General features: G+C 43.2%; 2 protein-coding genes across 9 annotated transcripts in view; one reads left to right on the forward strand and one right to left on the reverse strand.

Moving 5' to 3' along the window:
- The first annotated feature begins 52 nt into the window (after nucleotides 1-52).
- Nucleotides 53-5862, forward strand: ORC6 (origin recognition complex subunit 6). 2 transcript variants are annotated; one of them, XM_058845952.1, is made up of 7 exons: nucleotides 53-148; nucleotides 432-561; nucleotides 1327-1490; nucleotides 2575-2664; nucleotides 3453-3565; nucleotides 4828-4899; nucleotides 5255-5862. In XM_058845952.1, exons 1-7 carry the CDS (start codon nucleotides 84-86, stop codon nucleotides 5419-5421), a joined length of 801 nt encoding a protein of 266 aa, XP_058701935.1. In that variant the 5' UTR covers nucleotides 53-83; the 3' UTR covers nucleotides 5422-5862. The 2 variants fall into 2 exon arrangements, with proteins under 2 accessions (XP_058701935.1, XP_058701936.1); XM_058845953.1 differs by having other exon boundaries at nucleotides 108-233.
- A 119-nt stretch (nucleotides 5863-5981) lies between these two features.
- MYLK3 (myosin light chain kinase 3) overlaps nucleotides 5982-17750 on the reverse strand; it is a 33550-nt gene continuing 21781 nt past the window's right edge. For all 7 annotated transcript variants that reach the window (XM_058845943.1, XM_058845940.1, XM_058845939.1 and 4 more), the window contains 9 exons: nucleotides 16502-16607; nucleotides 15359-15452; nucleotides 14993-15102; nucleotides 14214-14355; nucleotides 13410-13480; nucleotides 11878-12006; nucleotides 10661-10813; nucleotides 8812-8944; nucleotides 5982-7887 (listed from right to left, as the gene is read on the reverse strand). In XM_058845943.1, the coding sequence (XP_058701926.1) occupies nucleotides 7816-7887; nucleotides 8812-8944; nucleotides 10661-10813; nucleotides 11878-12006; nucleotides 13410-13480; nucleotides 14214-14355; nucleotides 14993-15102; nucleotides 15359-15452; nucleotides 16502-16607 (1010 nt within the window). In that variant the 3' untranslated portion in view covers nucleotides 5982-7815. The remainder of the gene's footprint in view (nucleotides 7888-8811; nucleotides 8945-10660; nucleotides 10814-11877; nucleotides 12007-13409; nucleotides 13481-14213; nucleotides 14356-14992; nucleotides 15103-15358; nucleotides 15453-16501; nucleotides 16608-17750) is intronic.

Here is a 17750-nt window from a genome sequence, read left to right on the forward strand (position 1 = left end):
AGCTGCGCGCCCATTGGCGGAACGGGCGGTGATTGGCGGCCCGGGCGGCCAATGGGCGGCGTGCGCGCCAGGCGCGGCGGGCGATGGAGCGCGGGGTCGTGCGGGCCATGGCGGCCCGGCTGGGCCTGGCCGAGCCCGCCGTGCTCAGGTACCGCCGGCCCCCCTGCCCGCACCGCCTCGGTGCTATTCCCGCCCGGCGCCCCGGCACCGCAGCAGCGCCCGCCTCGGGTCTGGTGGGTGTGCTGGAAGCCCCAGAGCCGCGGGCTCAGTGGGACGGCCGCGGCTGCCGCTGCACATCTTCAGAGAAAGGGCGGCGTTGGCACTAAGGCCGGGCTGCAGCCGGGCTGCGGAACCTTGGATCGAGTCCTGTCGGGAATTCTGGATTGTAGCTGTGGGTTTGACGAGGGCTTTGTGTTCTGGGTGTTTTGCAGAAAAGCTGAGGAGTATCTGCGGCTGTCCCAGGTGAAGTGCACGGGGTTAATGGCTCAGATGACGGCGACGAGCACTGCTGTGATGTGTCTGGACCTGGCGGCGAGTTTCATGAAACAACCATTTGACAAAGTAAGATAGTGTGTGACCTGGCCGGCTGCTGCATTCTGCCTGACTCCACAAAACCATTGTTCTGTAGTGTGTGTTGGGAGCAGGAATGGGAAATAATAACTAACCTTCCTCTAAATCCCGTGCTTTCCTGTGTTAGACCTTCCACTGCTCAGTTTGAAACAGTGAAAATTGACATCACTGTCATAGTCCCTCACAAACTGAGCTTGCTTTGGTATAATTTCAACTTAATTTCAACTCTTGTAGTAAGTAACTCTTGTCAGCAAGGATGTTGAATTGAAGATCTGTCCCCTTTTACTGTGGGAAAAAAGCAGTTGCTCCAAGAAATCTCTCATTGTAGGGGTATATGTAAATCTGCCATGTGAATAGCACTGAGCTGTCAAAATAATGCCTGGTAGGACCTATTCATGATTGTCCATTTACAGCAGAGGAGAATTTAATTGGACCTGACTGCATGAAGGTGTTGCTTATGTCTTCAATCCAGACTTTGGTAATTTTGCCACTAACTACCTCGTGATAAAGGGGCCACATTATATATGGAAGTGTCAAATCTCACTGCCAGTGAAACCATCAAAAAATATCACTGCATTAAAAGATGTGGCATTTCTAGGTGGTTAATCTTTCTGTAGTCAAAATATACTTCATTATATTATTCATTGCACAAATTTGTTTAATGTAGCAACTGAACCTAATGGTTTTGTTGGTTGCCTGATTAAGATGTCAGGAAGAAATCTCGCTAATTCTTGGGGCTTGCCTTTGTCTTGACAGAGCTATTGTGTTAAACTCGCTGGTTTGAACAAGACCACCTACCAAAGCTCCATGAAGTCTTTGGAGTGTTTGCTAGAGGTGAACCAGAGGCTGGGGATGCGAGACTTGGCTGTGCAGTTTTGCTGCTCAGAGGCAGTGAACATGGCTTCAGAAATCCTGCAGAGGTGAGGAGCTCTTGTGGGCACACTGGGAGCCACAAGTAAGGTTCCTTGTTCTTTAGGTGTGTAAAGAGCTTGATGTTTGGAAGGGCCAGATATCTCCTATTGACTGGAGCTCTAATGTGAGTTCTTAGCACTGAAGATCCAGCCATGAGCTGGACCACTTATTAGAATACTTGTTAGAAAGATTTAGTCTGTGAATCTCAGCAAGTCATTGTCCAGCTTGGAATTTTTCAGCTGGGAATAGTGTAAACAGTATAGGGCTCTTAATCCCTGTATTTGCCCATAGCATCACACTGTCATCCTTTTAACTGCTGATCAGGGCACAGCTCAGAAGTAATGCTCAGTAGAAATAAATCCTCCCTTTTGGGTATACAGGTCTGTCAAAATGCACATCACTCTACCTGTAAAACCAATAGGTGGAACAGTTCAGTGGAGATTCAACAGAGTTAACTAAAATTTTCCGTTGTGTATGATCTGCTTTAAGCAGAGCAGTCCCTGAAGAGCTCTGTTCTGCAGTGCTGTCACCCTGATAGCACATGTTTAAATGCTGTTAGGTCAGTGCACAAAGGCTGTGCTTGCTTGGTGCTGCTTAATACAAACTGGAAAAAAGTAGCCTGGGGCAGGTGGACAATAAAAAGTTATATTCTTTAATGCTGCACATCCACTTTGCCATTTTCCATTTATAAACCTTCCTCTCTGTAACACATGTTACAGGAATCAGAGAAGCTGTAATGTTACCTTCTATTGTGGGATGGATTTATGCAGAGCATCTCACTGTAAATTTTAGGATGTTAGGGAGAGCTAAAAGTGCTGCGTGGATCAGGAGTACATGAAGTAGATTTTATGACATGCCTTGATCCAGGTCCCCAGTTTAAAATACCTCTGGTTCCAGAAGAGGAGGTCATCCCTTCTTTCCCTCATCTGTTTTGCTCCTCTCAGCCAGGAGCTGCTGTTTCTGCTTGAGAGGGTTGCAGAGGCCCAGGTGGTGCAACAGACCTGTTCAAGTTCCAAGTGCTGCATGACAGATGGGTTTGAAAGCTTCATGTGAGGCAAATGCACTGTCCAATTATCACTTGCTGTTCCCCAGGTATGAAGGCAGCCTCTCCAAAGCACAGCGAGCAGACCTGGATCTCTCCAAGCCCCTGTTTATAACAGCTGCACTGTGCACTGCATGCAGGTGAGTGTAGCCTGGGAGACTCTACAGGCTGAAATGCCTGCAGAGACAGCAGCCAGTGCCAGCAGCTCATTCTTAGCATATCCTGCTGCCCTGCTCCTGCAGAGGGAGACAGCTGGAGCAAACCAGGCCTTCCCTCTTACTGAAGCCTTCAATGTGCACTGCATAAAGCAAAAACTTACAGGGCTTTTAGTGAAACTCAAGGTGCAGAAAGGGCTTCTGAGCACCAAGCAGCCATTCTGAAGAAGGAAAAGCCCCAAGAGCTATGCCATCACATCCTGAGGGTGCTGTAGCATTTGGGAGATGGCTCTGATAGCTGTATGCCCATGTCAGCTAAGAGAGGTGACTCAGCCAGCACTTGGGAAGAATTTGCTTGCATGCAGAGATCTTTCTCCCTCAGCATTACAACTTGTGACAGTCTTAATCAGCAGTACAGGTGCTGTGTAGTTGCACAGCTCCTGCCAAGGCCTCTCTTGACACAGAGTCACATTCAGCTTTTTGTTGTAGTGGTACTTTGTCCTGTTTCCCCAAAAATCTGAAAAGTTAGCTTTTCCTAAAACAATTCTTTGTGTAAGTTGAACTCAGCCTGAGTTTTCAATTGAGCTGTATCGACTGAGTAGTATAGGCGATTTTTAGGCAGATTTGTTTCTAACTGACACAAGGATAGGTGGAACAAAACGTCAGGCCTGCCTTCCTCATTCTCACAGGCAGTGTTGTAACAGTAATTATCACTTCACCTAAGTGATAGTTGCTGGAGTGTTGCTTTGTACAGAGATAACTTTCTCTTGTAGGTGTTTGAAGCTAAAAGTGGACAAAACTAAAATGTTGGCTACATCTGGAGTGAAAAAAGCAATATTTGACCGGCTGTGCAATCAGCTGGAGAAGATAAGCCAGCAGCTCAGCAGTAAGTTTTTGGCTTTGTCCCTGTAAGACAGCACAGCCATCCCATGGCCTCACAGAGCCCCATCCTTTTCCACTGGTGATTTCAGTCTGATCACTTTCAGCTGTCCCCTTTCAGCCAAATCTGCCCATCCATTCCTACATGTTTCCTGGAGCCCAGTTCCACTCACAGACCTTGCTTCTGGAGAAGTTGCAATAGCTTAGCAAGGACAAAAATAGGAAAAAAAGGGCAAGGACAAAAATATTTTCCTCTCTTCTCAAATTCTCACTGCTCTTTACAGTATCTGCTGCTGCAATTTATTCCTTACTTCTCCCATACTACCTGACCTATCATGGATTCCTCCCTCTTGCCTGGTTTCTGCATCCTGTTAACATGGCAACCTGACACACAAATTATCACAAACATTTTCCTCAGGCTGACTCACTCCTGTGCTTTCCTTTCCCCCACTGCAAGATTAACAAGCATAAGCCTTGCTGTTCTGGTACCAACTCAGCCATTTCCTGGCACCACCCCTCCTCATACATTGGGCAGATGTCAGGAATATTTCTTGCCCACTCTTGAGCCTGCAGCTCTCTCTGCTCCTTTTTGTGGGGGAGAAAGGCTGAAATACAGTATGTGCCCTAATTGTATTTCTGCTGCTTCCTCTTTCTCCTTTTTTCTTTCCCAGGGTTTCATTTCTCACTTTCCCACTGAAAGTTATCCTCTCTCACTGTGTCTTCATCCCCTGATGTTTTCTGCAACAGGCTTCCTGAATCTAACCCAAAAGCTGCTACTGTCTCCTAGGCACGTGCCCTATAGAAACCCAAACATTACCCCAGCACTAAAGCAACTGAAGACAAGTGTGAATTTCCATAAGAATTCAGGGAAGAATGTGCATCTGTATACCTGGACAGCCCCCTGCCTGTTGTGGGTATCTACAAAAATTGTGGGAATGGAACAGAAGGAAAATAAATAATTGGTAATACTGCCCGAGTGATCTAGAAGGTGGTTTGGGGCAATGAACAAGGTGGATCATTGTGGTTACCAATGCAGGAGCAATTTGCTTCTAATTAGCAGCCTGCTAATTAAAGCAGCCAGTCAGTCCATGCCATACTTGAAGTGCTGGCACCTCCTGTAGAGCTTGAGCATCAGTCTGGACCAGGGAACAGCTCTCACTGGACAACAGTACTTGTGGAGGGTGGCACTGCTGTCAGAGAATTACATTTAAGCCACCCGTGGAGCCCCAAATACCATTCAAAAGCAAAGCAATTTATTTGTTTTTTTAGAAGATGTTCCACCGGCTGCAGAGACACCTGACAGCTTGCAGAGCACCCTGGAGCAGTGTGAGCAGGAAGATGGTAAGTTGTGTTTAGCTGGGAGTGAAAATCACCTCACTGGAGTAGTTCTGAGCTTTCCTGCTGCTCAGTGTTCTAGTTGTGTGATGAGCCATGATGCTGCAGCTCACAGCAGCTCCCTCCATCCTGCAGACCTTTGTGGAAGCACAAAGAGCCTGGCAGCAGGACAGGGGAGTTTATACTGAGTAGTCCCAGTAGAATGAAGGAGAGCTGGTGCAGAGGTGTCTGTCCCAGCAGGTGAGGGGAGCAGTGAGCACAGGATTAGATACCCCCAGGGACAGCCCCCTCCTGGTGTCTGTACATTTGCTCACTGCCTGTTATCCCCAGGCAGCATGATGGCCTCTCTTGTTTCCTATAGGCTCTGAAGAGGATGAGGAAGTACCATGTAAACAGCCAAAGACTGAAACAAATCAGGATTATGAAGAATGGAAAAAGAAAATCCTGGAAAATGCTGCTAAGGCACGAGAGACAAGGAGTACTGACTCTGTAATGTCACCCAGTAATGTAACTGCTGCTTGCTCTTAATTTTAACTCTCCCCTTGCTCCAACAAGAGATCCAGTAGTATATGAGTGATGGCTGCCCAGCAGACAACTGATTTTATTTAGGTTTTCAGTATTTAAGAATGTTATTTTTAATAAATGACACCACAGAGTGATGGGATTTTATAGGAAGTGTATGTGACTGCTCACCAGGCTGGGGCATTAGGGGTAAAACAGCTTCATTTTCTTGCTGCAAGAAGCAGGTAACATTCTAATGCTACTTTAAGTGTAAATAAGTTATAAGTTACAGGCCCTCAGGCCCCTGTCTGGAAGCAGTCATTGAAATAAGAGGAATTGGAACTAACAGTGCCTTGTTAAACTGCAAAGCCAGCAGAGAAATAAAGCCTTATTTTTTTTTTAGGTTTTTTGTGGGGTTTTTTTAATAGGTACTGTTTAGTCAATAAATTTTACTTATTTTCACATGTATAGGAATGAAATCTCTTGTGCTTTTCTAAGGGGTCCCAAATACTCCCAAGAAACAATAAAAGTACTGGAAGGAAAAGCTTTATATTATGACATCATGTTCTTGGCACAGGTACTTGGAATGCAAAATAAAAAACATGGAGGAGATTCCTGTGCCTTAAGAAGGAAGATATCCAGAGGAAAAGTATGTTGTCTGGGTAACATTTTTTTGTGTCTCGTGGTCATAAGCTTAGAGAAGAGGTCTTTGTTCCATTTCTCTTGCATGTTTTCTGCCTGGCCTGTATCTCTGGACCTACCCAGAAACACTTTCAGGTTTGTTTGGCAGGGGGACTTCAACCAAAGTTGATGAATATTCTTGTTCCACTTTAATGAAATTTATTAGTATTAATTCAGAAATATACAGACCAATGAATACAGTGACATTCAGCATGCATAAACACTGTGGAAGGAAAGCACGAACAAAAGTGGGCCTTCATAGAAGGTGATAAATTATCAAGATTCTTCTTTGTCCCAATTCTGGAAATACTGCAGAAGTCAGGACTATGCACAGTGAGAAGCACTTGAGTGGAAAAAAATAGCTAGAGTAAGCCAGTCTTACAAACCTCATCATTAGCAACCAACACTTCTGCAAATTCAAGGTATGTGACAGGCCATACTGTTCAGAGGAGCTTTACACGTGCCTTTGCTAGAAAGCTACTTTTAGTAATATTAGTTTCCATTTTTCCTAAGAGCCCATCCAGTTCACACTGAGTTTTGCAGAATCCAGAACAGGAAACCACAGGTTTAATAAATAGTGTTGTACTTTTATCTGAAAGATTGTGACTCCAACTCTACACATTAGAGTTTAAAATCCAAAATAAGTTAATATTGTGAAGAAAAGGTTTAATGTTCAAGAGCAAAGTGAGGGGGGGAAAAAAGGGCTTCAACCTCCTAACTGGAGTAAAGGCAGAGTCTGGCAACACTTTGTTTCACTGTCACTGAACCTATTAGAAATGAAACCTCTTTTGCATGTCACACCATACCAGCTTCTCAGACTGCATTAAAATTCCCAGAGAGGAGAAACAAATCCTCAGACTAAAACTTAACAACTTAAGTGCTGCAGTCATGGACAATGAAAAGCACTTCCAAGTTTTAAAAACAAAAACTCTGGAATTCTCCTCTTTTCTCTACACCATGAGATCTTTTTGCATAGACCCAACAGTCATTAGGTGATTTGTATTCATGGCAGTTTCACACATCTCCTTCCAGAAGTTCAATCAGTTCAGCTAATTCAACTTGCCCTTAGAAACAGCAGCAATGGGTTGATTTAAGTTACTTCAAACCAGGGTTCCTCATAGTTCCTAACTATGCAGTGACTGTTGTTTAAAGGAGAGAGTAGAATAATAAAAACCCAAAACAACAAACCAAAACCATCCGAGCTGGAGTTGCACTGGAGCATCTTCATGTTGTGGGGAAATTACCTTTTGGAAAGAAAATGATGTCTGTATCTTCTGTTTTAAGTAACAAACACCTAAGGGACAAGTTGTGCCACTATGTGGCAATTCTCTAAAGCTGGTAACACACATACATCAGTCAGGAAGAAAGTCTTTAAAGATCCTGTGCTTGCTGGGAGAGACTAGAAAACCGCCAGGGGTTTTCTGCTATAAACACACCAACAATACTCTGCAGAATCAAAGCCTTCAGCAAGAAGTCAGCCCCAGTAACAGCCACTTTTTCCAGCACCATATAGAACAACTAAAAACTTGTAAAAACAAACAAAATAGCTTCTGCTTTCAGAAATCTTGTGCCTCTTCCTTAAGGCACTTCTGGAACCGCAGTACTAACACACAGAATAATTGAGGAAGACAGTCCCAAAACCTTATGTTATAAAACAGGGATAGAAATGTTTGAAGACACTGAGTCCTCCTTCCATGGCTTCATGTCCATCTCCAGGAGTGGTGGAGGTTTCACACAAGCTCACGCAAGCTTCACAGACATACTCTGAAATCTCTTCAGCCTGTTAGCAGCAGCCACCACATAGAAGTGTTTCTGTGAACAGAACAGTCCAAGTGTGAGTGCAACCAAGGCAAAGGAACTTTTCTGCATCTGACAGGGATTTTTCTTGCTGGTAAATCCATTTCCCTCTAGTGACCCCCAGCTTGTGTGGGTTGCAGTGGTTCCTGCAGAGCAGCTGGCACTGTGAGGTACTTCAGTGTTACTATTAATTGTACAGTGATAGGTCCTTAGATTGTGTCAGCTTTAAAATGCAAGTGCAGGAGTTTGCCACCATGCAGTTGCAGTGCAGGACTGAAAACAATGTAAGCCTCTGGTTTAACTCCTTGGCAAGGAAATGCAACTCCCCAGTGGCAGAAGAGAAGGAAATGGTGCTCACTGAGTTTGCCTCACAATTCCACAGGCTTCTTTCTAACAAGATCACTGTGGTCACCTTTTAGGATCAATTATCTACAAACACTCAAACACAAATTATTACCTCTAACTTCATAAAAACTTAGTTCAGAAGGAGCCTGGAGTTATCAGTAACATCCTGAAGATGGGTTTAAGCCTAATTTTTTTTTTCCTCTATCCCAAAGAGAGAGGCTCAAACTGCCTGAAGTTATATCCCTACTCCTTAGTGACAACAGATCAGTGCAACTGTTAGCAATGGAAAAAGTATAAAGAGAATGAACTTTTAAGATAAAGTAGCATCTGAAGCCTCTGAACATATAGAACAAAAGATGTAAAAAACTTCTAAAGACCAATCAGTGTGAAAATTGAAACCAAACTTACTAGAAATAGAAGCAATATCCTTCTGCAGAACAAAATGCTTCATTTACAGGTAAAAATAGACTTCACAACTGATACAACCAAGAAGCCTGTGGGCACCAGTGAGCCCCCACACAGGAGGGAATGGCTCTGCCTGTGCTGTGCTGATTTTCCCTGTGGAAGCAGATTCACCAGCCTTTGTGTATTTACCTTCCACTTCCTGTGGGCCATGTAACTCTGCAGCAGCAGCTGGGATTTCAGGCGGAAATTTGACTTCTGGGCCTTGGCAGGGAGGTTGTTGAGCCACTCGTGCTTCAGACACTGCGTCGCGCTCATCCGGCAGCTGCAGGGAAGGATCTGCAGTGAAAACCCAGCCAGCCCCTCTGCTCACCTCCTCAGTGCTCCTCCTTGTTAGCCATAAAGAAACCACCTCAAATGAATGGACATGAGCGCAAATGCTGCTCATCCCTGAGCCTGGGATCCCGATAGCATCCTGCACTCTCCAGCAGGAGGGGTGAGTGGGATGCAGGATGGCTGGTGGCTCTGCAGTGGCTCAGTTGAGCTGTGGTTAAGTTCATGAGGTAATGTAACGCTTTATCATGAAAATTTAGAACTTTGCTAACAGAAAAGTAACGTTTGTGTTATCTGTCTGTCCTGACAGCACAAGCTCATTCTGTGCCTCATATTTAAAAAGCATGATTGTCTATTCACCCTCAACTTGGATCAAGTTAAGCATACTTTACCTAACATCCAATGATGGGCACAAATGTCACAGCCTATCCTAAAATGTTTGAGAAATAGATGTAATAAAGGAAATCTTGCAGTAGAGGTGTTGAGAAAAAAGTTTAATTTGCTTTTTTTTTCAAATCAGAAGCCTATGCCTAACTGCTGAGCTCTGTCTGAGCTGAGATGATGAAAAGACAACTCCTGCCTGCTCACCCTGATTTCAGCAGTCAGGGGAGGGGGCTGCAGATCTTGCACAAGGCCAGAGCCACCCAAAGGTGCCTGGGCTGCAGGAGAGCAGAGGCTGCCACACACCTTGTGAACAACTGGGCCAACTAATCACTGACAAAACTCCTCCCTCACATATTCATTTCATTCACAGCTTCTAACCAGACTTTGCACAGTATCATTCTGGACACCCTAATCCCATTGCACAGAAAAATGGAAGACTTCAAAGTTGACAGTCTCACAGCAAATCATCATTACAATCTGAGAAAAAACCCTTAGATTTCTCCTGCTGGCAATATGCTAAATTTCAGTTAATTCTTTGTTTTTCATAGGAACCTATTGTTCAAAATGAAATTAGTACTAGAACTGATTCGTCTGATTTAGGTAATGATCTGGAAGTTGTTAATATGCTAAGCACTCCTTTGAATTCCTCTCAACCACACAATCTGTTTTACTGTATGCATCATTTCCTGATTTGATTAGTTTTGTATCACTACTCAGCAAGAGAAAAATTTCTGTACCAAGCCAACCCCCCCAGCTGTGGTCTGACATCAATATGATCCTCATTCTCTGCTTTGTTTCATATGTGCAATCACTTGATCTCAGTAGAGCCAAGAATGAGAAGCCACAAGCAGAGTTAAGTCCCAAACTCTCCCTAATATCTCCCAAAAGCCTGTAGACCACTTTTGAAGAGAACAATGCACATTTTCACAGCTGCAGCTTCCATTTATCCTCCATGGCTTTCAAGAGGCATTTTTGCAATTTCTGTCAAGGCTTGTGAGAGTCCAAAATAACAATAGAAATAGTTTTTGCTCAGAGAAGCAAAAGCTTTAGAGACAGATTCCTATACTGCAAATCCTTCCAGATTTCCTATGTTCTGCCTGTATTGATGCTACTGTAAAAAGCAACTTTCCTCAGTCAGGGTACACAGACACCTTCCTTTAAAACAGGGACTTCTGAATCACTGAGGAACTGCCCAGCAAGCCCAGAGCCAGCACACAAAAATGTCACATAGTAATTTCTCATTGTTGGCTGCAATCCAAACAGTTGGCTGGTAAGACTTTAATATCATTGGCGCTACTGTCCTCACAATCAGACACAGAGGTACCTTTTCTCCTTCACAAGCAGTCTGGAAATAAAATCTTTGGCATCCTCTGAGAGCTGTTCAAATGCTTCTGCATCAAAATCCCAGCTGCAATTGACTACATAATTCATTGTCTCTGCATCAGTCTCTCCCAGGAATGGGGACAGGCCACTAAGCCTTAAAGAGAAAGATGGGGTGGGGGAAGAAGAGCAGTTATCATATGCAAGGTATGTTTTTCCTTCTATGAATCCTCTACTTTATAACTGTTGTTATCTTACAGAGGAAAAAGCTCCCTCAGCCCTTTCAGCTATGGAGAGTTCCACTTCTCAGCCCCTGCCATGAAAAGGCAGCAGTTTGGGGCAATTAAGTGTTGTAGTTTAGTGTTTCCCTCTAGCAGTTTACTCAGGTCAGAGAACACCATTAATAGATCCCCAAGGAATGGATTCAGTGAGGATTTAGGTACATCCCTTCAGTGCTTTCCCAGCTAGGAAAGCTAGAGGGACTCAAGAGCTTTCCCAAATCAGGGCCCATATCCATATGTGGCTTGAATTAAACAGAATTCTGAACATAATTACTTTTTACAGTTAGTCTCTAAGCCCAGATTGATTGCTTCCATCATTTATTACTTCATGCAATTGTGTTTTGGCTAACATACAAATTTAAACCAGAATTTTATCCAGTTCACAGAAAATGTCTGTGAAAGATTCTGGGATGCAAAATAAGCTTATCAGAAGGTAGAGACCTTGGACAGACAAGCTGTCCATGGTTGCCATCCAGATAGCAGAGATAGGTTTTAGCCCTGCTCACAACAGGTCATTTCTTAGACCCATGGCCCGCCACAGATAATATTAATTCTCCTGTGCAGATGGACACCAAGTCTAAGATGGTAAAATTATGAGATCACAACTTTAAAAATTAATTCAAGTCCTCAAAAACACAATCAAAATTAAAATTCTCACATATTTTGGGCAACTTTTAGAGTAAAAAAAACCAAAACCAACCTGACCCATTTTACTTTGCTAAGCAAGATGATAAGGGAGAAGAACATTTACATATTTATCAAAAGGACCATTTGTTGTTTTAGACACTTTGGACACACAGCAAGGTGCCTCTGTATGAAAAGCTGGGGCTTTTAACAGAATTAATTAGGAGGAGTCACAGCCAGATGTGCTCAGTGGCTGCTGCATTCCTGCCCTGCAGGGCCCCAGGAGCCAGCACAGACCCCTGGCAGAGCCACTCACAGCATGTAGGTGATGACACCCACACTCCACATGTCCGTGGGGAAGGAAACAAAGTCGTAGTTCACCACTTCGGGAGCCAGGAACTCCGGAGTCCCAAAATTCACCTTCAGCTTCTCACAGGGTTTGTACCTGTACCGGGAGAAGAGCCACAAGTGAGGAGCTCCTCTCAGCAAGGGGAGAGCAAGGCCTGGCTTTTGGGAGCAGAGCCAAGTGCCCGCAGCCAGGGCAGCACTGCTGACCCCAGGGGAACATTCCATCGTTATCCCCCTGCCAGAGCAGAGCCAGGAGGAACAAGGACACTAAACCTGCAAAGAGCTCCCCCAAAGACTGGTGGCAGCTTTACCCTTTGCCAGGCAGCACAGGTGATTTCCAGCAGATGTTGTCCAAAATTCATGAAACAAACGAAGCAGTTTTGATTATACAAGATTTGGAGAGCATTTGATTGGTGAGATGTACCCAGGGTAAACATCTGCATCACAGATATGAACACAATGTAACTACTAAGGTGGGACTGAAGATGATTATTTGGGCTCAGGAACAAGTAACAGTGCCCCCATATAGGGGGAAATGATATTTCTATTCTTTTTGCTATTGCTAAACAAGGCAAGGTTATGAGACTGAACCAGAAACAATTGCCACTGACAGCAATTGGAGTAACATCTGTGTTCAGACAGAACAAACCACTGAAGCACTGCTTGTAAATCTCTTTCTCTTGGATGATGTTGTTCACAAAACTGCTTCAGTAGAAGCTTGTATCTTTACCCTCCAAATTTAAAAACCAAACAAATAAACCCCCAAATTTAACGTACTTTTTTTTTCTTTCACAAGGATTTTATGGAAACAAAGTTCTTCAACAGATACTTATATACAAGCATATAAATATATCTGTGCATGAATGTACCAGCTTTTAACTTAAGAAAAATCTCAAAGGGGTTAGAAAATAATTAGAGAAATATTATAGTTCTTACTGTCACAGTAATAGAAATAATTCATTTTTATTCTAGGGTGATTGTCTTATGCTCTCACAGTTTTCCTTTAAATTCATGTAAGCAAAATAAAAGAATGGAGAAAAGTCCCTGTTTTTCTGAGGGTTTCCTTTTTCACATGGGACAGCTCAAACTCTTTTTTTTTCCTCCTTTCTTTCCTTCAATCAACTTAGCTACTTAAAGAGTTTAGCAGATAATTTCTACAATTAGAACCTGCACCATGAAACCCTGCAGTCAAGAAGTCTCTGGGAGCCTTCACAGAGTCCCTAGAGTAAAAGCTCTACATGGAGAATAATTTTGAGATAATTAGAACAGTAGTAAAGCTTTATCCAAGGGAAATGTTATTTGAAAATGTAATTAGATAATTAATGCACACAGCAGAAAACTCATGCCTGCAAAAGCATAATGCTTAGCTCACTCACACAGAATTATTACAGAGCCATTAAAACACAACCCCCCACCAAAGAACTACCAGAAACATGTCAGAGGTTTGTGAGTTGGATTTGGTTTTTTTTCTTAAAATAATTCACAACTGAACTTTCTTACCGCCTTGCTAATCCAAAGTCAATAATTTTAATCTGGTTTCCTGTGTGACTTACACATAGGATGTTTTCAGGCTACAAAAAGAGAAGAGGGTATTTTGAGTTAAATGTTTGAAAGAGATATTTAGCAAAAGACAGTATATACAATTCCCTCCATAAAAAGCCACAAAAACCAGATCAATACACCCAAACTTACTTATTTTTTTTCCAATGCGAATATTTTTCAAGGTGAGGATGGGGGAGTGATGGGGTCCAAATGTATTATAACTGCAGGACTATAAGCCAGCCTGGTCTAATGTCATTTATAAGGTGCCATATAAGCAGGCAGAAAAAAAACAGTTTGTATTTCTGTTTAAAAATGTCAGTTATTAAGGGACCATGAGGAAACCATTGCAATTTTGCTGCAGGTTGGTTCCAGGCAGTAAAAAGTACCAACTATAGATGACTGAATTTGTACACTGTTAAAAAAGTGTAGGGGAAATGGAGGGAAGATTGTGGGCATTTCTGGCCAAGGAGGTTTTGAGTGGGGTTTTTTCATCAATGATAAAAGGAGATTGTTTAATGCTACAGAGAATGAAAAGCTGCTGATTTAAGAAAGGCAAAAACCCAGTATCCTGATGATTCCAAGCAAGCTACTGAATAGACATTGGGAAAAAGTTATCAATCTTTAAAGCTCCATTCATTGTAGCTATTAAGGCTACTCCTTTATGACGCGAGTCCATGAAATGAGAAATTACTCCTCAGTAATCAGAGACTCTCTGGTGCCTGAACCAGCACCACTAAAGCACAGAGAGCACAAACAACTGACCTTCAGGTCTAAGTGGAGAATGTAATGCTGGTGCAAGTAGTGGACTCCTTCACAAATCTGTTTGGTGAACAGGATGGCATCCAGCTCCGTCAGATGGTAATTTTCATCTGTGATCCGGTCAAATAATTCTCCACCATCAAGACTAAAATTTTCACATAGAAAAAGCATTAAAAACCCTAAAATCTTGCATTAGCTCGATTTATTTCCAGGTTGGGAATTAGGCTCTGTAATTGAGAGTCCTAACAAAACATCCAAGGTATCAGCAGCCTCAATGACTTGAAGGGACTTACTTCTCTTGAAATTAAGTATCAATCTATATTCAAAAATGGGAAAGTTGTCACTAGTATTTGGGGGACACATGTCAAACCCAAACCCACACAACCTGGTGATCCTATGGGACCTGGAGAACCTATAGGGAGTTCAAAAGTATCTTATTCACTCATCTTACTAGTCATGGGAAAACAAGTCTTCAACCTACAAAATTTACTAACTGGAACTTCTCAAACTGAAAGCTGTTTCACATGAGCTGACAACTGAACTTAATTCAGCATGGAAGTTAGGAGAAAATTAGTCAGAGATAAAGCTCTGACAAGCTTTTAACCTGAAGAAATTATCTTTAAAACATTGTTATTTCCTTCTAAAAGTGAGATCAACTCTCTCTTAGGCTGGGAAACCGCTCACTTCCTCACAGTTCAGAATTATCATTCCCCATTTGCTTTAGTGACCTGAGAAAACCCAAACATCTGACAATTCTGACATCTGAGACCATTTAAACTTACTATTCCATGATCAAAGTGATATTATTTTTGGTTTCAAAAGCATCATAAAGTTGGATCAGATTCACGTGATTTAACTGGTTCATGATGTTAATTTCATTTTTTACTTCCTCCTGAAAAAAATAACAAAAAATGAACAAAATATGCTCCTTAAGTTTCAACATACCAAAACAGAACTATTTATAAAGCCCAACAACAGCTACACCACAGATGTCAAGGGGATAGGGGGTTTATTGATGAGTACAGGAGATGGTAAAGAGTCACACCAAGCCCAAGGTTTTGCAGTATTTGATGGTACCCAAGGACGAGCTGCCCCTCACGGGGCCCTGGCAGGGAGGGCAGGGTCAGAGCTCCCAGCAGTGTGGTCACCTTCTCTTTGGCTCCTTTCACTTTGATGATTTTGGCTGCCAGGTTGAGCCCCGTCGATATTTCCGTGCACTTGTGGACTTGCCCAAAACGCCCCCTGTGGATGCCAAGGAGAAGATGGGAAAGCAGCTCAGCACAGCTCAGCACAGCAACCTCTCCTGGAACTATTCTTATCATGAGCAAAAATAGCCCAGTACAAAGCGAACGGAGTCGGGTGGCCAGCAGCATGGAGCTCCTCTTTCTCTCAGCTTATGAAGGATTAGTTTTATCTTTCCAGCCAGTTGTTCAGTGCTTACATTAAAATATTAAGCCTCGCTGGTCCTGCTGAGGTATGATGGCCTGGCCATGCTCTGGCTCCCTTCTGTAACTGGACCCCCTTGCTGTCCTTCAGGGATGTGGTAGTGGGTATATTAACAAGGATATTTCTGTCCTGATCTCAGAACGTTTTAAATGACCATAAGACCAGTAACTGTAGCCACTTGCAGCCTGCATTTCTGGCATGCTGTAAATTCTCCCCCATGTCACACAGCTATGTTAATGCCCCTTGGGATGATTCCTAAACACCATCTTCCCCACTATTGCATCACATTGCTTATAGTTATTAAGCCATATTTGTACGTGGATCAATGTGTAAATCAAGCCTTCTTGTCACATAAGTAAGGATACAAGAATACAAAAGCTGAAGCAGCTGCAGACTTCCTATGAGTGAAAACTAAATGTAAGGTCAAAATAATTATAACTCCTCCTTAGTTTTCTTTAATGTTCAGCTCAGTACAGAAAAAAAAAAAAAAAAAAGATTTTGGAAGCTACTTTACCTAATGGGCTTTGTTGACTTTTCAAATGCTCTGAATCTGTCTGACTTAAGGGTACAGGTTCTTCTCACAACACTGAGGCCAGGATTATTATAACAAATGAAACAAACAGTCACCAGGATGGCAGTCAGGCATCTGAAAATGGGGCTGTGGCAGAAACCAGCCATCTAAGGGACATCCTTGATGTAGGAGCAGCCGTGACACCAAAGGGACTCCAGGATGAACCCTGTGGCTGCAGAGAGCTGGTGTGTCCCTCACACACCCCTTGGGGCAGAGCTCTAGAGCTCCCTGCATTTCCCCAGCAGCAGCACAGCCTGGGCTCAGGCACACTTACCCCCCCAGCACCTCGTGCCGACACACGGAGTAGCTCGTGGTCACCTCTGCTTGCCTGACACTCACGATGCGGTGCTCGAAAGGAGCTGGAGGAGAGGGGCTGTCATCTGCAGGGGAGACAGGCTGGTCATTTCTGCACACATCACTGCCCTGCTTCACCTCCTCACACTGCAGCTTTCACCCCACAGGATGGGAGGGGCTTTTGCTGCTAAATCCCTTTTACAGACAAGGAACACAATCCTGGAACTGAGATCAGGATCCCTCCTCCCAAATCTCCACTCTGTTTTTTTAACAGAGTGAACCCACTGGACGCCTTTAGGAGATCAACATCTTAGTTGATGCATTAACAGAAAGGGCCAAGAGAAAATATTGCCTGAAGGTTTGAAAATAAAATCACACTTATCTTTTAAATGTTATGTGACAGCCAGAAAAACCAGCAAAAATACCCAGCACTGAGGAATGAGGACAGTGATTGATAAAATCATGAGGTTCCTCTTAGCAGCAAGAATTTTGCAGACAATTTCCAATTAAAGCTGCAATTACTAGCATTACAACCATTAATTTTAGTCTATTTGTGGTAAGCTAAATTAGTTAATGTGATCACTTAGTGTCCAAGGTTTTCTAGGGTAAAGCTTCATTAAACCCATTTTTTTATGTCCCCAATGAAAGCAATTTTATAATTAACCTCCAGGTATCTCAGGCTGCAATTTAACGTGTATTCAACTCATCTCCAGCCCCGGCTCAGAACACCAGAGCAGTCAGGTCATCTGCCCATGTCTGTACATTCTGGAACACACACACATATGTGCTGCCAGGAGAGAGCATCCCTTGAGACAATGCAACCAAGAGTTCCCTCAGGAACCAAGAGATCCATGGCCAAGAACACAGCAGGCCACAACAAACAACATCTCCTGCATTCTGTGCTCTGGATCTCCAGTCCATAGCTGCTAAAGTGTGCCTGGTTTGCACGCTCTATCTGAAGGAACAAATGCTTCATCTAAAGAAAATAGATTTTTTCAAAATTCTTGTACTCTCATCACTCATACACTTCATGCTATTTTATTGTAAATGAGTTTGGTTTTTTTTTCCCAAAACACACTTTAAAAGGGAAGTTACTATTAAAAGAACCTGTGAACTGTTATTCACATAATCAAAGGTACCCACTGCAAAACACCCTTGAAGTGTAAGACACAGGTGTTCTACTGAGCACTGCTCCTGCTCTTATTGTCTATACAACAGGCAGGAATAGC

Source organism: Poecile atricapillus, chromosome 10, assembly GCF_030490865.1.
Source record: "Poecile atricapillus isolate bPoeAtr1 chromosome 10, bPoeAtr1.hap1, whole genome shotgun sequence".
Lineage (NCBI taxonomy): Eukaryota > Metazoa > Chordata > Aves > Passeriformes > Paridae > Poecile > Poecile atricapillus.